The sequence below is a fragment of the Notolepis coatsorum genome, assembly GCF_963971535.1.
Source record: "Notolepis coatsorum genome assembly, chromosome: 11".
NCBI lineage: Eukaryota > Metazoa > Chordata > Actinopteri > Aulopiformes > Paralepididae > Notolepis > Notolepis coatsorum.
This window is the reverse complement of record NC_140175.1, coordinates 81,866,473-81,890,660: the sequence shown is the minus strand read 5'-3', so window position 1 is coordinate 81,890,660 and position 24,188 is coordinate 81,866,473. Positions and strand designations below refer to the sequence as shown.

Here is a 24,188-nt window from a genome sequence, read left to right as displayed (position 1 = left end):
TTGTCTAGTCTAGTGTGTTCATTAGATGGGTTAAAATCCTCTTTCAGTGACTCTGTGCCTGTTTTCTTAGGCAGTTAGCCTCTGGTATGCGTGCCATTAGCGTTAGCCACGCTTCTATGCCTCTTTTCTTTTGGAAATAATGATAAAAAAAATGTAAAAGAAAATAATTATAATAATTATAATAACATTTTACAAAATTATAAAAATTGCATTCGACTAAGAGGTAGGCAGTCGACTACGGCTCCTTTCGATTGATTAGTCGACTATTCTACTAATAGGGGTCAGCCCTACCAGAAACCAGTGTTTAGAACAGGAATGTCCTACCAGACACCAGTATTTAGAACAAGAATGTCCTACCAGTCACCAGTATTTAGATCAGGAATGTCCTACCAGTCACCAGTATTTAGAACAAGAATGTCCTACCAGTCACCAGTGTTTAGAACAAGAATGTCCTACCAGTCACCAGTGTTTAGAACAAGAATGTCCTACCAGTCACCAGTGTTTAGAACAGAAATGTCCTACCAGTCACCAGTATTTAGAACAGGAATGTCATACCAGACACCAGTGTTTAGAACAGGAATGTCCTACCAGACACCAGTATTTAGAACAGGAATGTCCTACCAGACACCAGTATTTAGAACAAGAATGTCCTACCAGACACCAGTATTTAGAACAAGAATGTCCTACCAGACACCAGTGTTTAGAACAGAAATGTCCTACCAGTCACCAGTATTTAGAACAGGAATGTCCTACCAGTCACCAGTGTTTAGAACAGGAATGTCCTACCAGACACCAGTATTTAGAACAGGAATGTCATACCAGACACCAGTATTTAGAACAAGAATGTCCTACCAGACACCAGTATTTAGAACAAGAATGTCCTACCAGACACCAGTATTTAGAACAAGAATGTCCTACCAGACACCAGTATTTAGAACAAGAATGTCCTACCAGTCACCAGTATTTAGAACAAGAATGTCCTACCAGTCACCAGTATTTAGAACAAGAATGTCCTACCAGTCACCAGTGTTTAGAACAGGAATGTCCTACCAGACACCAGTATTTAGAACAGTACATGGTAGCAAAAAGGTCGAATTTGGTGTTATATCAGTTGGCGATAGAGAGCAACAAAACAGACATGTATTTATATAATATATAATAATAATAATAATAATAATAATAATAATAATAATAATAATAATAATAATAATAATAATAATAATAATAATAATAATAATAATAATAATAATAATAATAATAATAATAATAATAATAATAATAATAATAATAATAATAATAATAATAATAATAATAATAATAATAATAATAATAATAATAATAATAATAATAATAATAATAATAATAATAATAATAATAATAATAATAATAATAATTACTTAGGGATAGTTCAGATTTATGGAACCCTAGCCTTACTTACCAGTGATGATGTTGATCGGTAGAGTCATTTCTCAGCACAATCCATGCTGTTCTTCATACTAGCTCTGGCTAGTTAGCCACAAACAAAATCAATGGAGTCAAGCTCCTGTAATGTGAGGTTAATTTCAGTCAGCTTGTACAGACAGGATCTCGATCCCATTGTGCCAAGATTCTAGGATTCTACCGATCAACATCACCATTGGTAAGTAGGCAATAGGGCCAGGGTTCCAAAAATCTGAACTATACCTATAAAGGAACACACCAACATTATGGGAAATGTGCTTGCTGTCTTCTCCAGAGTCAGACAAGAAGATAGATAGCAATTTTCTCTGTGCTACTGTTAACAGTAGAAAGCTATCCAGCATCAAGCTAGCCTAGCTTAGCACAAATTAATGGAAGTGGATCCGGATCACTTAAAACTCCGGGAGAGGTGTTTTTGGCCAACGGCTAGGCTAACTGGTCCGTAAGCTGCTAGCTTGCAACCGGATAGCTTTCTACTGAACGCACAGAGAGGAAATTGGTATCTTATCTTCTTGTCTGACTCTGGAGAAGACGGTTAAGTGCATTTCCCATAACGTTGGTGTGTTCCTTTCAAGTCTTCATCTCAATTAGACAAAAGCATGTATAACTTTGCCAATGTGACACGTGACATTGTTGCTCCTCTTGTTCCTCATGGTTGCTCTCTCTCTTGAAGGTGTGAGATGGAGGTGGATGAATGTGAGTCCAACCCCTGTCGCAACGGGGGCTCCTGCATGGACCGTCTCAACCGGTTCCTGTGTATATGCCCCCCTGGGTTCAGCGGACTGATCTGTGACACAAACGTGCGTCCTCTCACCTCTTTCTTTAATTTTTTGAGGTGTTAGGGTTAGAACTAGAGTTATGTGGACAGGTTCAGTGGAGGTGTTTGATGTGTTGCTAGGAAACACCTCAGACTACAGTAGATGTCCCATTGCAGCGTTTGCTAATGTCAACAACTGGCAGGGAATCAAATGTTAAAAGTACAAAGTTATCTGAAATTGAAATACTCAAGTAATGTACATTTACCCTGTAATTGTACTTTTAAAGGAACGCTCCAACATTTTGGAAAATACACTTATTTGCCATCTTACCCAGAGTCAGATGAGAAGATTGATATCAGTTTCATCTCTGTGTTGTATTTCTTCACTTTTGTTCATTTAGTACAGTTTAAGTACAGTTTAAGTACAGTGCTGTAGTTTAAGTACAGTAGTTTAATTACAGTACAGTTTAAGTACAGTACAGCTTAAGTAGAGTACTTGAGTAAAAAATACTTACTAGGTACTAGTTACTGTTTCTCTTGTTGAAAGGAACTAACCTGCCAGTCAAGTAACCCGACACTCAACTACACAACTAACTAAATAATTATGAAGTGATATTTACGGCGTGAACACCTTTCTCTCCCCGCGTGCAGAAACAAGCCCAGAAGGAGCGCGTGCCCTGGCTCGTGATCGCCATCCCGATGGTGTGCCTCTGCGTGATGGTGGTGATCGTTGGCCTGACCTTCATGGTGATGACGGCCAGGAAGAAGCGCCAGTCGGAGGGCGCGTACAGCCCCAGCGCCCAGGAGGTGGCAGGGGCGCGTCTGGAGATGGACAGCATGCTGAAAGTGCCCCCGGAGGAGCGCTTGATTTGATCTTCAGCAGATCTGGAAGCACCGCGGGCAGGTGCACGAGACTCAACAACAACAACAACGACGACAACAGACTCCCCAGAGGAGTCTGGCTGTCTGAGGGTGTGAGCGATGAAGGAGGTGTGTGTGTGCGTGCGTGCGTGTGTGCGTGCGTGCGTGCGTGCGTGTGTGCGTGCGTGCGTGCGTGCGTGCGTGCGTGCGTGCGTGCGTGTGTGTGTGTGTGCCTCCTGGCAGACACCAGATACTGGCCCAGTGGTGCCATTTTGTTGTGATTATTGTCGTATGGCGGTTTTGAGGTGGTTGTATTGTTGATGACACACTGAAGAAAAGGCCCCTTGACTTATTGACATCCCAGAAAGTGTTCTCCGCCTCCCAAGAAGTCACTGACATGAACATTGCAGACTCTGGACTAAGAGGAGACCCGATGGATACTATACTGAAAACATGAAGGAAAAGCTAGTATTATTACCTTTAAAATGGAAGAAGAGCAAATGTACTGCTCTTACAAGAGGAACCGTTTTCTTGGTCAGATTTCGAGGCACGCGAGTCACCTGTCCTCCTCTCGGTGTTTACGGTAGATCCTAGTCTCCTCGACTCTGGCTCAGGACCCACAGCGGTCGGGGGGGGGGGGGGGGGGGCACTGCATGACAGTAGCAATATGTTTGTTATATGTTTCAATGGGAAAAACGAGCAGAGATCCTGTACAGGCTCCTTTGTTCAATTCCATAAATTTCAACGCGCCCTCTAGAGGCCATCTCGTGAAAAGTCTTGATGGCCTGACCTGGAAAACGCCACGTGACGCCATTGGCTGTGCCGTGGAGAGAATTTCTTTTTGGAATTTGGGTCCCCAACTTGAAAAGTTCAAGAGACCATGTTATGACATGTTATACCACTAGAGGCTGAGAGACCATGTTATACCACTAGATGCTGAGAGACCATGTTATACCACTAGATGCTGAGAGACCATGTTATACTGCTGTCCATGTTATCATAAAGAATTACGAGACCTTTTTATTCATTAACACCCCCCAAATGCACTGCTAAAAGTGAGAATGTATAGTAAGTAAGGCTCTGTTGCATACGAAAATGAACTATAGTAGAACTATAGTAAAACTATAGTAGCCTATTCCTGTGGACTTTTAATACACACCAATTAAATTAATACTACAGTAAACCATTAGAGACATAATTGCATTCTCAGGGTGTGGGACTATGGATCTATGTCTGTGTGTTTGTTCGTTGGTCACACTGTAATGTTGGCTTTGTGCCGCTAGGGGGTTGTCTACAGGGTGAAGTTACCCCTCTGGTCTTGGATCAGCTTTCCCTGCCCAATAATAAATCCTCCTAACCTTAACCATTAGTGTGTAGAGGAGATAACTGACCCCGGACCACACCGGGATTTACAGTCACTGTAGAATGTGGTGTCAGCTTCCAGGATGGAAACACTGCAAAGCTAATGCTAACCGTTACATGTATGTGAATGGAAATTGTTGTCAAAAGATTAGCGCCTTATTACGGAATGTCTGGTTAAATAATTACACCGATTTGGATGGTCTAACCTATAGTTTTCTAGTTGGTCACTTAGTCTACCTTTCCAACCAAGTAGGGTGCATTTGATACATTTGGTAGATTATAGCAACACGTTTTAATATAGAAAAGCTAATGCTAACCGTTTCATGTAGGTGAATAGAAAATGCTAAAAAGATTAGTGCCTTGCTCTGGGAGGTATAGTTAAATAAACACACAGATTTGGGTGGTCTAATCTAGTTAGTTAGTTATTAACGTTTTTTTTTAGTCATTCAAATTTGTCTGGGTGGTTAATAACAACATTTATCTGTGGTGTGACAAACTAAGAACACATATTTATTATTGCTTTACCCAGACTTTAGTCACTGACTGACTAAACACAGTGACTTGTATTTATAGGGTGTCTCTCCAAAAAACAGAGGAATACTATAGCGAGTCACTGTACATGTCTATGATATTCCAGTATAGAAGTACTATGGTGAATCACTACAGTATCTTTGTGGTAAATATCTATAGTGTGTACAAAAACAAAACAATACTATAATAATTAATACTATAGGTTTTACTATAGTTCATTTTCATATGGGGTCACTTCTATCCTATAAGACTACTATGTGAATGAAGAAATATAAAATTGTAATGATAATATGTCAGCTTTGCATTTCTAGCACGGGTGCTAAGCTTGCCTGTTTTATTTAGTGAACAAATTAAAGACAGCTACTGTATATGTTTCTGTATATCATTCTGTATATCATTCCTAAAAATAAAGGCCGTCACTTGTTGGCTAAGCCACAAAGTAAAAAACAAAATTTAAATAAAAAAGTCACTTTATCTTTGAAAATCAATGGTTTGAGGCGGCTGGGTGGCGCAGCGGTCTAAGCGCTCGTCACCAACGCGTGAGACACCGGTATCGAATCCGGCTGTCAGCGTTGCCTCCGGCTTGGGCTGGCCGTCATACTGACTCAATTGGCAAAGTCAGCGGGAGGGGAATCGATGGGTGGTAATCTGGTTGTTGTAAACAGCTACTCCTACAGGTCAGTCAGGGCGCCTGCACAGCAAGGACAGGAGATGTCGAGGGTAGTGTGAGCCTCCCACACGTTACACCTCGCCAATGAGAGTCCGCGCTGGCAGGTGAAAAGAAGTGGCTGGCTGACTCTGCATGTATCGGAGGGGAAATGCGATAGATTCTTCAACCTTCCCTATGACCGACCAGTGGGGGGCACATGCGAGCAACGATCAAGACATGGGAGGGGGGAATTGGCACGACTAAATTGGGATGGGAGAAAAACAGAAAAATAAGGAGAAAAAGTGGATCAAAAAGAAAATCAATGGTTTGGATATAAAATTTGGTTCGAGTTCATGTGGGGTAGTACGTGTTTATTTGTACAAAAAACACGGTATAACATTAGAATAAAAACAAATCAACATTAATAGCCTAAAATAAAAAGGAACAAGGATTTCCAAAAAGTTATTGATATCATTCCATGTTCTGGATTTGTTCAATTCCACCTCCAGCACACACAATTAATGAGGCATTGATTAGCTGAGCCATGTGTGCTCGTGGTATACTTGAACAGATCCATGTACATGGAATGACTGGGGTGTTGTGTTTGGGCACCAACCCTGTGTTCTTCTAGCCCTCTCACATCAATAACATGTTGGATGTTATGTATATATAATATTGCATAATGTTTTTCTGAGCAAATAAACACTTACTGCCAGACAAATACTGTAGCTAATACCACATTTTCTCAGGTGGCCTAAGACCTTTGCACCGTACTGTATATTTAGGTTTGGGTTAGGCATGGGTTCTTCACCAAGGTTAAGGGGCCAGCCACATTGATTCATCTCATATTAGAACCTAGCTAAAGTAATCTTGTTGGTTTGTTTTTTATTAGAACCTAGTTTACGTAATCATGTTGGTTTGTATTTAATTAGAACCTAGCTCACATTTTGACATTATGCCAATTTCCTCCTGGTCATTGTGCTACTCTACTGTTGGTGTGGGGAGGGTGTGTAGACTACAGCATTCCTCCTCCGAGTGTCGCCAGCCACTTCTTTTCACCTGTTTCACTGGGACAGTGTAAAGAGTGTGGAGGTTCACACTATCGCGTCTATGACCCACCAGTAGGAGTCGCTGTTGCAACGACCTGGACTCATTGGCTTCTCACCCGCAAACACTGGCAATTGTGTTTGTGGGGACGACTGACCAAGCCGGGGATACCGCTGCCGGGAATTGAACCCGGGTCACTGTAGTGGTAGTTGAGTGCTTAGACCTCTACACTAACGTAATGATGTTGCTTTGTATTTTATTAGAACCTAGTTCACGTAATCATGTTGGTTTGTATTTAATTAGAACCTAGCTAACGTAATCGTGTTGGTTTGTATTTAATTAGAACCTAGTTCACGTAATTGTGCGTTTGCCGAAAAAACAGCTTTGCTATCGATGGTGTCAGTTCCAAAACATCATCCTCTCTGAACTAATCTGTCCTTCAAAACAGATACACATCATCAGCCCTGTCCCACAAACAGATACAGAATTAAAAGCAGATGTAGATGGACAAACAACAAATCAATGTGGCCAGGCCGTAAGGCTAGGGATAGGGTAAAACAAATACAAATAAAAATAAAAGATTTAGCAGAAAATGATGACCAGTTCCACCTTTAAAGCTTGGCCAACAAGTGACGGCCCAAAGGATCGTAGTAAAATGGGATATGTTTCAAAAACTATATTTGCTGACAGAGCTGAATTTAAAACATTATATCACCAATAAATTTCATATGTTACTCAATCTTTTTTGTAAATTTGTTCAATAAATCATCAACATTTCTCCAGTTTGTACTGGAATACTGTACAGTCTGTGGTGACGAAAACACACTTCAATCTCTGTGAGAGTTATGTGACTTGGTTTTGACAATGGCATCAGAAAGTCTCGCTTGAAACTTGTGTAAATGGCAAATCAGAGCTGTGGACGTTTAAATGTTTTGAGGTTTGCTATGTACCTGTAGCTGTTTGCACTGCTGTATTAGATTAACAAAGACACAGTGTCTTATGCCTTGTCTCCACCAGCCAGGTTTAGCCGTGCTGTGGTCTGTCTGGCACACAGTGAGCGTCTCCGTTGCCTTTAGAACCTGGTCAAACCTGGCTGGACCCCGGCTGAGACAGACACCTTTCACAACCTGGCCAGACCTGGCCAAAGCCGGCTGGGACTGTTGTAACGTCATGGTTTAGCTTGTGTACCACAGTTGGTGGTGTGAATTTTGAAAGGTTGCTTAGCAACCGGAGAATTAACACGAAACACAATGGAGACACAAACCCAACCATACCATACCATACTAGGCCATGGCTAGCCCCAGCCAGGCTGAAAATAGTTAAAGGAGACAAGGAAATACGACTCAAAACTAACTGTCACATTTTGCTTAGCTTACGTCATGTAAGCTAAGCAGTAGCTTACGACAAATTTTTCTGATCTGAATCTTGAACACTTGAATTCCGAGTTCATTCAGTTGGAAGCGTAACAGTTCTGACTTGCCATGAATGCAATATAAGCCTTAATAATAAGACCCCATTAGTCATTTTCCAACCTCCCACCCGAGTTGACGTTTGTACAGTTACTTCGATTTTCTTTTTTGTCAAGACTGTATAGCTTGTATATTTTTAGTTGTTCCAATGTGTTTAACTTTGCATTTTAAGAATTTGAGTTTTACAAACAGTGAAGAAGACAATCTCATAGGTGGGCTTATAGGGAGTAATGAAAGAATTGTGCACTGGATTGCTTGATTGTTTTTTTTATCACTGTTTTATATGAGGTTAACAGAAACTGGTGCTATAGATATTCATTGTTCTTTACTTCTAGTATTTTAGTGTACATGTGGTTATAGAGCGATTCCAGTCAAATTGAACTTCAAAGGACAATAATAGTGTTTTTGACAGGTGGGTCCCAAGTTTTTGCCTGTATACAAGAATGAAGCCTCAATGTTATTTTTAATGATCTTTTACCGTTATTGAAAATTCTGGTTTCCTGTGTATCTGAAAACGTGTCACAATAACAAACCCATGAAAGTCACCAAAATGTGAGGTGCCTTTATTTTCCTGAAAAGTTTATCTATTGTGTCTTAATACAGTGTCCAAAAAGGAAGAAGATGAATTCTTCCTCAGATACTGTATTACATCACAATCCATAAAACAAGTGACACATAAGATGTTAACAGGGCATTTGAGTCAAATGTGGTGACTTTCTCCTATTGCCAGTTTTGGGGTTCTACTTTAAAACTGTAGTTTACCAAACTACTAGCTACTTCACAATAATAAAGTAGTTTCATTGTTTCAACTACATTGAACTACATCTTATACTCTCAAAATGTAGCCTGTGAAACTAAAACTACTTTCAAAAAGGAGTTAAGCTACATCCAAACTAACGAATCTCATGTTATTACATGGAAGTACAACCGAACTGACAGAGTAAAGTGTGGGTGTGTTTGATCAGGGACCAGGGCAGGCCGGTCCTCACTTAGGCAGCCAGAGGGTGTATTTTAAGGAGAGGATATGAAGCAACTGTTGAGGTGGAATCAGGAAAATGCTAAATTTCTAGGGAAATGTGTAGTTTGTAACTACTTGACCCAAATAACTACTGAAAAGGCTACTGAGATTTGAATGTACTTAAACTACCACTCCCCAACACTGCCTATTTCAGTGGTGAATTGACAAAAATGACCAAACATTTATTTAAACATTCTTTTCAGCAGTTTTTTGTATTTGTATTGAGGCAAGAATACTGGCAGCGTCCTTTTATAGTCAATTCCAGCTGCATTCCTTAATATTTTGTACCTTTACTATAATGCAGCACACCTACTGTATGTCTACATGTAAATAGATTTATTTTTTATTTTTTATGTAAACTTTAAATATGTCACGTATACAGAAAAGCCAAGGATGAGCTTCATAAACCTTTTATAAAAAAAATTAAGAAAAACAGAAAAAGTTATGAATTGTCTAGTAATATAATAAATAGTATGACAAATGCAACTTGTTGTATTAGCTCCGGAATGTTCTGAGGAATATTTTCACTTCACTGTTTGTTGAAAGCATGATGGCTGTTGTTGCATAGTGCTGTAGATCATCGCTGTTCACTGGCTGCACATACTGTATCTAGCTCATCTCCTGTTTCACATCACTGTGCATCATGCTGGGCATTTTGCACATGTTACTTTAAAAAAAATGACACTCTAAACATGCAATAAAGACTATGTTCTATAATGGCCTCCATGAAAATGTATTCTGTTTCCTGTATATGTCGTTAGCAATGTATGTTTGCTAACAAGATGCTAACATCTTGAAAAATATCAGCAAACTCAAAAGCATGTTTTCTACAGATTATTATTTACGGTTAACTCCTCTTGGATGCATGACTTTGACTATACAGATACAAATACATATGTTATTTGTACAGAACGTCACCAGAGAACCATGTTCCCATTCTTCCCCTGGAGAGGGAGAGCTTCTCTATACTTCCCTGAAATATGAGTTGCATGTGTGATGGTTGAACCTCTCATGGTCCAGTATGTGGTAACGTGACATCTTTAGCTTCAGCTACACAGAAAGCTGAGTAGGTATTGACATGTCTTGAAAGAATATAAGCTGGAAAACGTGAAATTCGTATTGAATAAATATCAATAGGTGCTTGTTGCCAATTAGCATATTCATAGATCCTTGCATTCTCAATAAGGATAACGGTGTAGTCGAGAGGCTGCTAAGACCTTTTAAGTAGTTTATTGAACACTTTTGTGGAAAAAGAATATTTGTATTTTATATGTAAGGGATAATGTATAGCTATACTCGGTCATTGTCGCAAAATAATTGACCGACACAGAGTTTAGAACACCGAGGCGCCTCGCCGAGGTGTTTTAAACGTCAGTGAAGGTCAATTATTTTGCGACAATGACCGAGTATAGCTATACATTATCCCGCTTATTACATGGCTAACTTACTAACAATATACCTAATTCATTTTACACCATCGACAAGACGAGATCAAATGCAGACGCAGTTGTTGGCTCTGTCAGCCCAAATAAAGTGATTATTATTATCGCCGGCAGCCAGCAGGTGTGTCTGATTGCGCACTGATGCAGTGTGTGTCAGTGGGCTTGATTGCTCCAGCTGCGAAAAGCAATAATCACCGGTGATTATTGCGCGTTGCCCATGGCAGCGGTCAGTTATCGAAAAATAATTCACCGCTGTCAGGGGCTATTGACCAATCACAATCAAGCATTTCGGCGAATGTTAAAACGCCATGTAATAAAACAATATAACATGTTGAGGGGAGGGGAACATTAAAGAGGAATACACAACAAATGTTGTTCCCCAGAAAGTCATCCCCAGAACATACACACCACCCCTGCAGGAGCTATAGGCATCAGAAAGCCATCCCCAGAACATACACACCACCCCTGCAGGAGCTATAGGCATCAGAAAGCCATCCCCAGAACATACACACCACCCCTGCAGGAGCTATAGGCATCAGAAAGCCATCCCCAGAACATACACACCACCCTCTGCAGAAGCTATAGGCATCAGAAAGCCATCCCCAGCTCGCCGACAACAAACTATCATTACACATGGGCAAAACAGAGTCCATTCTCTTCGGTTCAAATAACAAACTCAGCAAAACAGACGGCTTCTCAGTTACAGTGGGTGACAATATTGTCACAAGGAAAGATGAAATTACCTACCTGGGTTCCATCCTAGAGGCTAATCTTTCCTGTGACAAAATGGCATCCAATGTAATAAAAAAAAGTCAATCAATGAACTCGATTCTTGTACCGGATCTCCTCCCTGGTAAACAAGAATACCCTGAAGACTCTGGCAGGAGCACTCATTCAAGGGTACTACGACTATGCTTGCACCTCATGGTACCAAAGCACCTCAAAGGCACTAAAAACCAAATTACAAACATCTCAAAACAAACTAGTCAGACTACTGCTTGACCTGACTCCTAGAACCCACCTCACCCCTGCACACTTTGCCAACCTAGGATGGCTTAGAGTAGACGACAGAGTACAGCAACTTGCAATGGGCCTGGTCTACAAGATACACTACACGACCAAGGTACCCATGTACATGTCAAAATACTTCCCAAAGGTCAGTGAATACCACGATCACAACACCAGAGGGAGCTCCACAAATCATGTAAAACCCAGATTCGGCTCAAACAAGGGACTAAACACGTTTCGCAATTATGCCACAACAATGTGGAACGCCCTACCCAAAGCTGTAAAGGAATGTAAATCACTACCCACCTTCAAAAACACTCTCAAAGAACACCTACGGGAGACTGCAATTCAAAACTGGCCCCTACAAATGTCCTAACCCAGTTGTACAATAAAGACCAAGCATGGCTTTGTCAGTATTCCAATGTACAGCCCCACCCAACCCCACCCCACCTACCCAACCTCCTCCAATGTACAGTTTCTATGTCAAATGTATGTCAGTATTCCAATGTACAGTGTGTCCCCCCCCTACTTCAATCAATCAATCAATCAAACCCCCTGCAGAAGCTATAGGCATCAGAAAGCCATCCCCAGCATGTTCCAGCATGGACTACGTAGCCCATGAAAACTCTGTGCTCTGACTTTGTGTGCCCATACAAATGCTAAATTGAGTTCTCACACCCAAATGGGGTTTATATTCTAGTAGTACATGAATGAATGAATGAATGAATGAATGAATGAATGAATGAATGAATGAGTGAATGAATGAATGAATGAATGGGTACAATACAGTACAATACAAACTAGTATAAACCAAACACACAAAGACAAACACCTTTATGGGCCCAAGGAGTCATACTGTAAAGACCCATTGTAAATGGTTCTCTTTTTTTCAGCTTCCATTGTTTATACATGAACTGTGTGAAATTTCAAAGTTTATCTAAAAAATTCTAGTCGATCTGAACCTCTTTAAAGCAATCATGTGTAATAGTGGTGCCTGCTGGCCATGGGCGGTACTGTGTCTATATTTTCAATACATTTCCCATGAGTGTCTATTCTGTTAGATTTCTTTTTTGCATGCAGATTTTCTGCAGAGCTAATTCTTGGTTTCTTGGTGGTCGAGGTGGCTGTGTGTATGTTTTCCATTGTTGCATTGGTGAATTCAGTGGGCTTTGGTCCCAGGCCTGTACGAGACTTATGACAAGACCATTAGGCTATAGCAGTGAAGGTGAGTGGTGAGTTGAGTTGTACAAACACAATTTAAAGGTGCTATAGATATCATTCAGCCACTAGATGTCACACTAGAGCACCAGCATGTCAGCACGTTATCCAATCAGGTGCATTCCACGTGGGGAAATGGGAAGTAGGGAGGGGATACATGCACGCAGATTTTTTATTTGTATTATAAATTCATGAATCAATATCTTTTAGGGGGGGAAATCAATACTTTTATTCCGCAACTTTCTAAAAGTTCTGTGGATGTATTTATTTTTATTAATTAAAAATGTTATTAATTTGCAAACATTTCTAAATCTAAAGTATAAAATATATTGATAAATAAATCATTCAATATTTTTATTTTCTTAATGCTACAGAGATGTTTTCTCCTACTTTTGATTTTGACTTTATATTCGTCATTTGAAATTATTTACCATGGTACATTTGGTATAAACCTTTTCAGCACAATCTCACCTATATGACCTGACAGTTAGTTTTCATACTCTACATACTGAATAGACTGCATACTGCATAATGTACAACCAAAAACACAAAAAATGGCATTACAAACAATGGAAATGTACCCTCAGGGTGCATATGTAAACATACAAATGTGTAATAAACAATATTCAAAGTGTAAACAATTATTTTCTTACAAAAAACAGGTAAGAAACAGGTGTTTTTATAAAAAAAATTGCTCTATTCTCAATAAGCAGGTGGTAAGGTGTTTTATTCGATCTGTGCCACTAGAGGGCTACATCACATGACTGCCATTTCCATGCTATGAGGTTCCTTTTGCCCAGTTGGTGGCAGTGTTGGCAGTTCCTACGGCCCCGTGTGACTTTCTGTCTAGGAACTGTCGCATCTGTGAGCATAGATATATATCACTAGATGACTCACCCACACTGCTGGCCAACGGAGACAGACGTTGCCACATGGCGGCCATCTTGCGTGGGTGGAGCACGCCCACTCATAACATGTATGTCTATGGTGCATGTACTATTGAAATAACCATAGCTTGCTAAATTTTCTACCGTATGGTTTGTTAAAAACGTCAGAGATGTAGTTATCATACTATATACTTATAACGGACTTTGATATAAATAAATGTAAAAAATAAAATGTCTTACAAGCAACATTCATAGCCGTTAACTCTTTCAGCACCACGGGTCTAGCCAAGGCCAGATTAAGACTTCAGAGGCCCCTGGGCCAGATTCTTGTGGAGGCCCCCCCACACACACATACACGTGCACGCACGCACAGTGGCGTTTTTATATGTCACTTTAAAAAATATATGGAATATTTAGAAGTGGTGGGCTCTGAGGGCCAAGCTAAAAGGACTTTGATCACCCCTGCCCACTTTGACAAAATTGGATGGCTTAGAGTAGACGACAGAGTACAGCAACTTGCAATGGGCCGCGTGTAGCTTTATGTTAAGCAAGCAGTGCAAGAATGCGGAAGCATTCGTCACCGCACGCCACTACGGTAAAGCGCCTTTCTTTTCAGGCCCGCTTTGGGAGCTGTCGCGCGGAAATAGGCTGTCTATTGCCATTCTCTTTGACAAACTCTAACCTTAACCAGCTCCTTAACAGCGCCTAAACTTAACCGTTCTAACCTTAACCAACTCCGAAACAATGCCTAACCTTAACCTTAACCTTAACCATGCCTAACCTTAACCATAGAAAGAATATTGCCATTCTCTTTGACAAACTCTAACCTTAACCAGCTCCTTAACAGCGCCTAAACGTAACCGTTCTAACCTTAACCAACTCCGAAACAATGCCTAACCTTAACCTTAACCTTAACCATGCCTAACCTTAACCGGCGAAAGAATACACGTTAAAAAAAAAATCACGTTAAAAAAAAAATATTAGATGGGATTCGAACTCGCCAACAACAATGGCTGTAGGATCCACAGCCATGCAGTCTTGCCAATTGAGCTATTTCTGGATAGCGAATAAGGGGCGGTGACTTATATATATTGAGCTCCACCAAGGCGGGATCTCATGCACATGCGCGGGCACCTCGCGCGAGCACGCCGGCGCACGCACGCACCTGAGCGAGCACGCCGCCGCCGGTGCACGCACCTGGGCGCTGGGCGAGGAAAATGAAAGGCGCATTACCGCACGCCACTACGGTAGAATGCTTCCGCATTCTTGCACTGCTTGCTTGACATTAAGGAACAGGCCAATGGGCCTGGTCCAGGGCTGCGGGAAGTCCGCGGGAAGGGGGGGTGCTGAGATATTGATCGTTTTTGATTACATTTTATTTTTATTTTAATCTTTATTTTTTTTTATAAAATATATATATTATATAATTATACTTGTAGTTGTATTGTCTGTGAGACATCGCCACCACGCAACAAGTCAAAATGCTCGCTATCTGCAAACAGCTCCACTGTCTGTGTGTATACTCTGCTTTGGTCAAATCACATTTACTGTAGCGTGGGGCCTGAGAGTGCTGAGGCCAGTGGTGCGTTATTGAAATCATTTGGGGTGACACGCACCACGCGACGGGAGCGCGCGCTCCCGCGAATGCGCATTTAATGTCCCCTCGCTTGGGCACAGACTAAAGACAGTGCCTAATTGCCTCTACGAATGGAATGTAACACGTCTTCACAACAAGGTTAGGTGTGAATGTGTCTGAGAACGTATTTAACACACCTGACGACCGGAGCTATTGATATGCAAATAGCGAGTGAGGTTACACACCGTGCTACCCCGTCCCATGAACAACGCATGCCTGGCTGAGGCTGACGTTCTGCAGATGGATACTATTGAGTCAGAGCGTTCAACAGGGTCTGAAACGTGTTATGAGGGGGTGCTGAGATAAGTGATATAATAATAACGTCATAGGTTTACCACTCTGGTAAACCAACACTCTCGTTCACTAGAGACCGCGCTCTCACGCTCAGCTCTGCGGAGCGTGCGAGACAAACATGTAACATCACAACCCAGCTTACCCCAACTGTTGCGCCCTCCCTCTGCAATTCGTTCCCCGCATACATGATCGCCGACATGCAAAAGGTCTTCGACCACCCTCCCGGGGGCTCGGATAGTTCTGCTGGCTTGTTCACGCCAGGGAAACCGCAGATATATTCCTTTACTGCGAATTCAACGTCCCAAAACTATTCCAGGCTGAGTCTATTTTTTTTACCAACGGATTTCCAGTTCCGCGGTGACGCTTCCAGGCCGCGTCTATTCGAATCCCAACCGGTTCACGGCCCGAACTCACTGCTCACGAACGAATTTCACGTGCGGCTCCCTCGTGAGATCGCGCGCCTGGTCAGGCACACTGGACCTACGACTTGAGCGTGCGGAAGCGCACCGAGGAAGGCATATTTACATTGGGACAGCTGTAAATGCCTAGTCTATATGCGAAGTCAGTCATTTTAGAATGATGATCAGTGTGACTGTACTCCTGAAAGAGCAACGTGTAGCCCCAGCAGCAGCAAGAGCTTATTATTATTATTATTATTATTATTATTATTATTATTATTATTATTATTATTATTATTATTATTATTATTATTATTATTATTATTATTATTATGCAACATTGTAATAGTTATAGGTATAAACAAACATACAGACAAACATTCAAGGCGTTTATTTGCAGATACAGACACAGCTGGTTGAACAACATCTATATCTGTGGTAATAATGCAGATATTCAATTGTATTTCTGTGACAATGCGCGTGGCGCGCCGCCTCAAATAGGATCGAGGCGAAAAAATAGCTTGCCGCTCGCGAGCCACTCGGGAGGCGCGCTCCCGCTCGCGGCCAGTGTGCCTACTATCGTCCGTTAACATGGGAGCGGAAGTGAAGAGGCAGCCGCCCGTCCGTCCGTCCGTGTTCGTTCGTGAGCAGTGAGTTCGGGCCGTCATGCGTCGGCTACACGCTGCTTTAATAACATTGCATTATCGAGACAGCGCCCCTATGAGGATCTGGCAATGAATTCCAAGAGTAGGGTAAATCTGCAGTGCCGCTCCGCTCTGTGACATTGAGTAGCCTCGGTTACAATGGAATAAAAGCCAAAACAACCTTGCAGTTGCAGTTACAGTTACACTCCCCGCCAGCAGGGCGTGCTGCAGCCCCCGCCGCACCCCTAGTTGCCGCGTCCTTGGCCTGGTCTACAAGATACACTACACGACCAAGGTACCCATGCAGGGGCGGAGCTATAGGCGCGGCAGGGGAGGCAGCGGCCTTAGGGCCCGCCCACCGTCTGGCGGGAGGGGGGGCCCGGGCCCCGGCCCCCCCTCCGGCCCCGGGCCCAGGCCCGGGACTGAATGGAGTTGCCGTTCGCGTGTGGGACTGGATCGAACACAACTGGTGGTAACGGCAACTGGGACTGGTGCGTTTGTTTTGATTCTAGGCTCCTCCCGTTTTGCCAGTACTGTGGTACGAGTACGACTGATAGCGTGTGGTTTAGGAACAGGGCGTTTTGCACAAATCCAGCGCTCCCTTTCCTTGGCTGTGACGTAGCCACGTAAATCTCACAAGCAGCGCGGAGGTGATATTTTTCTCTGATGTCGCGTTCACGTTACGTGGGAAGAATCGGAAGAATCAGCTTCCGACTGGGAAAAACCATTCACGTCAGCCTCTGCAAAATACTTCCCAAAGGTCAGTGAATACCACGATCACAACACCAGAGGGAGCTCCACAAATCATGTCAAACCCAGATTCGGCTCAAATAAGGGACTAAACACGTTTCGCAATTATGCCACATCAATGTGGAACGCCCTACCCAAAGCTGTAAAGGAATGTGGATCACTACCCACTTTCAAAACCTCTCTCAAGGGACACCTACGGGAGACTGCAATTCAACACTGGCCCCTGTAAATATCCTAACCCAATCATTCCAACCCCCTCCAATGTACAGTCATTTACCTAGTATGGTTTTGTCAATAGTTCAATGTACAATTGTGTTTGTTTGTACAGTGTCTCCTCCCCCCCCCCTCAATGTACAGTGTTACTTGTTTATACAGTGTGCCCCCCGCCCCCCCCCCCCCCCAACCACCTCCAATGTAAATTACCCAGTATGGTTGTCAATATCCCAATGTACCCAACCCCCCCCACCCAACCTCCAATGTACAGTTTCTACGTCAAATGTATATACTCCCTTTTCTTGACTCCTTCTGTATCACAAACAGTACTGTATTTGCAAATCTGGTATGTCATAAATGTATAGATGTAGCAGTACTGACTATCTGTATGTCAAGTATGTCATATATGTCTATATGAATTGAAAATGGGGGACCCTGATGGAAACAAGACAAACGTCTTTCTCAGGTCTGCATCCCCTTAACAATTGTATGTATTGAGCCGTACTGTATTGTACCCATTCTGCAATCTGTTAAATAAAGTTTTCATTCATTCATTCATTCTCCTAGTTGTAATTCCTACTAGGACATATGGGATTTTTTATAGACCCCGATATCTCCCACTTCGCGTCACGAATTGCGGAAGTATGGATGTGGGCGTTTTGATCGAGTCAATGCGTGAAGGCTTCCTAGTTGTAGCAACGAGATGTCCTCTGGTTCTTCCGCTTCTTCCCACGTAACGTGAACGCGACATCAGAGAAACACAACATAATAAGTCACCTGAAACATGAATGAATGAAAACTTTATTAACAGATTGCAGAATGGGTACAGTACAGTACAGCTCAATACATACAATTGTTAAGGGGATGCAGACCAGAGAAAGACTTTCGTCTTGTTTACATCAGGGTCCCCCACATCACCACCGTGGTGTATTAAAATCCGACGACGCCGAGCAGCTAAAGGGGACATTTACCAGCACAAAGTGTGGATATATTATGATTTAACAAGTCTTATCTGTCCAGGACGATGACAACATTATTGCAGGTAAGCTACCTAGTACTACTAACGTTATCACGCTAGCTTGGATGCTAACTAACGTAATGTGAATGAATGAATGAAAACTTTATTTAACAGATTGCAGAATGGGTACAATACAGTACGGCTCGTTAAGGGGATGCAGACCAGAGAAAGACGTTTGTCTTGTTTACATCAGGGTCCCCCATTTTCAATTCATAGTGATCATAGAAAACATATACGTTACCACCTAGCCACAATCTATGGTATTTCTAGGTTACCACATGGGTGGCGCATGTGAACACTTTGTGAATTATGTGAGGGTGTATCATGATGATGGTAATTTGGCACTTAACGAACGTTACCTATCTCTTTGCCGTTTTGCATAGTGCACTGCATAGTACCAGAGATGACAAAAGTTATGTGGTAACATAGGTCGCATCACTGCCAGTAGTCGGCATATTACCCAATTCTGACTCTGGTATTAGTCAACTAACGTACTGTTAGCCAGCTACTGTAATAACGAAACTGAAATATCTAATGATGATAGTCAATCATAAAGACAGAAAACACTCTCATCACAGACAAGCTGGATCTGGCCAAATACCTAAACATGTCATGGTGAATGAATGAACACTTTATTTAACAGATTGCAGAATGGGTACAATACAGTACAGCTCAATACATACAATTGTTAAGGGGATGCAGACCAGAGAAACACTTTCGTCTTGTTTACATCAGGGTCCCCCATTTTCAATTCATTATAACATAATGACATACAGATAGACAGTAGTGCTACATCTATACATGACATACCAGATTTGCAAATACAGTACTGTTTGTGATACGAAAAGAGTCCAGAAAAGAGAGTATATACATTTGACGTATTATTATTGTATTGTGATATGTTTTGTTTCATGTTGGATTTTTTTTTTTTTTTTTTTTTTTTTTTTTATAATACAATAAATATCGGGGGGGGGGGGGGGGGGGGGGGGGGGGGGGGGGGGGGGGGGGGGCGAGCTGTCAATCTCGCCTCGGGGCCCGTGGGGCATTCAACCGCCACTGTACCCATGTACATGTCAAAATACTTCCCAAAGGTCAGTGAATACCACGATCACAACACCAGAGGGAGCTCCACAAATCATGTTAAACCCAGATTCGGCTCAAACAAGGGACTAAACACGTTTAGCAATTATGCCACATCAATGTGGAACGCCCTACCCAAAGCTGTAAAGGAATGTGAATCACTACCCACTTTCAAAAAACACTCTCAAAGAACACCTACGGGAGACTGCAATTCGAAACTGGCCCCTGTAAATGTCCTAACACAACCCCCTCCAATGTACAGTAAATGACCAAGTATGGTTTTGCCAATATTCCAATGTACAGTTTTGCTTGTACAGTTGTACAGTGTCCCCCCACCCCTCCCACCCACCGAACCACCTCCAATGTACAGTCCCCCCCACCCCACCCCCACCTACCAACCTCCTCCAATGTACAGTTTCTACGTCAAATGTATATACTCTCTTTTCTGGACTCTTTTCGTATCACAAACAGTACTGTATTTGCAAATCTGGTATGTCATAAATGTATAGATGTAGCAGTACTGTCTATCTGTATGTCATGTATGTCATATATGTTATGATGAATTGAAAATGGGGGACCCTGATGTAAACAAGACGAAAGTCTTTCTCTGGTCTGCATCCCCTTAACAATTATTGAGCTGTACTGTACTGTACCCATTCTACAATCTGTTAATAAAGTTTTCAATCAATCAAGAAGAGAAAAGAAACACATCATGTTTAGATGGGGGGATGGCGCCATCCTCAGGAAGAAAAAAAACATGCACACACTTTGGAGACAAGAATATAATATTAGAATAGTAAGCTTACTTTTACGTGAATGTCAATTTAAATTATAATTAGGGAAGGGAGGGGGTTGAAATGTGTTTTTGTCCTGTGTTACTATCTGTGAATGAATGAATTAATGAAAATTGTATTTAACAGATTGCAGAATGGGTACAACTAATACAGTACGGCTCAATACACACAATTGTTAAGGGGATGCAGACCAGAGAAAGACGTTTGTCTTGTTTACATCAGGGTCCCCCATTTTCAATTCATAGTGACATGTATGACATGCACAACATATATGACATCATGACATTTATGGCATAGGGACATACATGACATACAGGTATATAGTACTGTTACATTTGTGACATATATGATATGCAAATATACAGTACTGTTACCCATAGATCCTGACAGAGAGTATATACATATGATGGGGAGGGGACTGTACATTAGGAGGGGGTGGGTGGGTGGGAGAGAAATATACATATGGTGGGGAGAGAATATATACATTACATACGGTGGGGAGGGGACTGTCTATTAGGTGGGGGTGGGGCTGTATGTATGTATGTATGTATGTATGTATGTATGTATGTATGTATGTATGTATGTATGTATGTATGTATGTATGTATAAAAGAAAAAAAATACAATAGAAATATTGACTGACGTTTCTTAGGCGACTCTTTCGAAGTTGGTTAAGGTTAGAGTATGGAATCAGGGCTGGTGTTCTATCGCCTTAACCAACTTCGAAAGAGTGTGGAGAAGCAAGTTTTGACTTTTTATTGCTGTTTTAACCTCAAACGGAAAACCTCAAACTCTTATGAAGAGAAGAAAAAATACTCAAGATTAGCCACTTGCAGACGGCAGGGTGTGACGTACTGTATATTTTAGTTGATGAAATATTTTTGTTGACTAAATATTTTAGTTGATGAAATATGTTTTCATTTCAGTGTCACAGTATGACATCGATCACAAAAAAAAAAAAAAGTGGGGCCTCTAGTGACGAGGGGCCTCCAAAAGGCCTCTAGTGACGAGGGGCCTCCAAAAGGCCTCGAGTGACGAGGGGCCCTCCAAAAAAATTAAAAATAAAAGTTAAAAAATAATAATACTAATTTGGGGCCTCTTGTGCCTGAAACATTTTAACATTTTTTTTGGAGGCCCCTCATCACTAGAGGCCCACGGGCCGCGGCCCGGTCGTTAATCCGGCCCTGGGTCTAGCCCATCTTTGTTCCTACTGTGCCACCGCTCTAAGAGATAGGGATGCGTGGCGGTGTTTGCAGGGCTATATTTATATTCTATATTATAGCTATGGAGACAATATGGCTCATTTGACATCAACTATCCATCGTTCAATTGATTGAAAAGTTTATAACAGATTGCAGAATGGGTACAGTACAGTACAGCTCAATACATACAATTGTTAAGGGGATGCAGACCAGAGAAAGACTTTCGTCTTGTTTACATCAGGGTCCCCCATTTTCAATTCATCATAACATATATGACATACATGACATACAGATACAGTACTGCTACATCTATACATTTATGACATATCAGATTAGCAAATACAGTACTGTTTGTGATACAAAAACTGTCCAGAAAAGAGTGTATATACATTTGACGTAGAAACTGTACATTGGAGGAGGTTGGGTGTGGTGGGGGCTGTACATTGGAGGTGGGGGGGGGGGGGGGGGGACACTGTACATTGGAATACTGACAAAGCCATAGTTGGTCATTTACTGTACAACTGGGTTAGGACATTTGTAGGGGCCAGTTTTGAATTGCAATCTTCCGTAGGTGTTCTTTCAGAGTGTTTTTTGAAAGTGGGTAGTGATTCACATTCCCTTACAGCTTTGGGTAGGGCGTTCCACATTGATGTGGCATAATTGCGAAACGTGTTTAAAAAGATGTGAAAAAGAATACATTTGAATACAGAATACATTTGTTCATGTATACGTTTGCGTGTTATACTGTGGTGAATATTGTATAGTTTCAGAGTGATCCTGGCTAATTCCTGAAAACGGCGCTATGGAGCAATACGTGTTTTTTTTTGCTAAAAGCGTTGGTGTTGCTCGCCTGGAGTCGGACATGCTATTATTTCCAATTCAAAGGTATATAATAGGTATTATGTTTCATCATGAATGCATGAAAGGGGGGAGGGGGAGGTCGTTTTTTGATGCTTTGATCGTCACCAACGGCATACGTTTTGAGTACGTTACATATGATCGTTGCGATCTACGTGAAATCATGGTTGGATCAAAGTAGGATTGATGTCATATAGTCCTTTCCTTTACTAGGAGGTATCCCAAAAAGAATATTCCAATTGTCTGATCGCGATATCAAGTATTGGTGTACATCGTGTCCCCAACATAATCCGGCACAACACATGCATCAGGGGCATTGGACGCGTTTCAATGTGATCGGGTGAACCGCGAGACTTGCCTGACCCAAAATAATGCGCCCAGAGGGAATTAAATGTAACACAGTGAAAAAAAGGTTTCAAAGGGTGGGCGATACTGCCACCTAGCAGGATGCGGCCGGTATTGCACTCTAGCAATCTCAGAAGGATTCCCTATGCTGGTAACCCCCGAGGTCTGTGTGCCTAAAATGAAAACCCGAGTATACCTGGGTTTTCGGGGGTCCTGGCGCTCAACGCATGCATGGCGAGATAACCCGACTATCCTCAGGTCTGGAGTCCAATGAGTTAATAACGTTTGTAATAAACCAAACCGTTTGTAAATCCGTCAACATTTCAGCGAGTTACAGTAAGAGCATTTTTGTTTGTGCAGATCATCACATTAAAGCAGTAGTCCACTCAAGCAAGATGGCCACCAGTGAACTACGCGGGAGACTGTGCCTTGAGCCATCTAGTGTATATATCTATGTCTGGAAGATGGTCAGCTCTCATGTTGATGGGAACTCTTGTGCCAACCACTCCACACAGCTGGGACACCGGTTCAGTCATGAAGTCCTTGCGGGTCATGTGCTGTACCTGTTCAAGATACTGAAATACAAAATACTCAATATACAAGTTCTACAATTCAAATTTCATACAAATTCCAAGTCTGGTAACTGTCCCATCGACAAGGAGGGGATATACAAGTAGAACCACTAGGATGTACCCAGGCACGTGCACACATAGAGGCCAAGGGGTGCCTGAGCACCTGCCTTTTTGAGCCTCATCAAAAAAGTGCCCTTTTTGAAAAAAAATTAAAATAAAATTTATTTTATTTTTACTGTTACGCATATAGTCTGCCCTTCCAACTGAAAAATGTCAGGATAGAATCAAAATATTAGGTAAAGAGAGAGAGATGCCCCATATTCCATTGCAGTTTGCACGGCCTCCTCAGCATGCCTCTCCGCAGACCTATATATTTTATGCATAGCGTGGGTGGTGATTATGTTCATGATAGAAACCGCTGTTGAATGCTGGTATTACACTCATTGAGGGACACAAAGAAGTCAAGTCCGATGGGATTTGGGAATCTCAAATACAAATCGGGATTGGAATAAAAAATGCATTTATATTAAACAATACAGAATATACAGCACTTCTTGGGGTCTGTAGGGTAAGCACTTATTCCCTCCCCCCTGAACATTTAGGGAGATGTATGGGCCTTTTAAGTCAGTGATAAAAGTGTCTTTCAAGGATAAGTGAGCTCCTGCACTGATTATATAG

At 41.8% G+C, this 24,188-nt stretch overlaps 2 protein-coding genes across 2 annotated transcripts in view; one reads left to right on the top strand and one right to left on the bottom strand.

The window, feature by feature from the left end:
• Window positions 1–3,088, top strand: part of crb2a (crumbs cell polarity complex component 2a) — a gene marked incomplete at both ends in the record, with an annotated part of 77,573 nt that extends 74,485 nt beyond the window's left edge. The window contains 2 exons of the mRNA XM_084325149.1: window positions 2,132–2,258; window positions 2,867–3,088. Coding sequence (XP_084181275.1) covers window positions 2,132–2,258; window positions 2,867–3,088 — 349 coding nt within the window. The remainder of the gene's footprint in view (window positions 1–2,131; window positions 2,259–2,866) is intronic.
• A 4,016-nt stretch (window positions 3,089–7,104) lies between these two features.
• dennd1a (DENN/MADD domain containing 1A) overlaps window positions 7,105–24,188 on the bottom strand; it is a gene marked incomplete at both ends in the record, with an annotated part of 107,034 nt that continues 89,950 nt past the window's right edge. Inside the window, one exon of the mRNA XM_084324976.1 lies at window positions 7,105–7,129. Within this exon, the coding sequence (XP_084181102.1) occupies window positions 7,105–7,129 (25 nt within the window). The remainder of the gene's footprint in view (window positions 7,130–24,188) is intronic.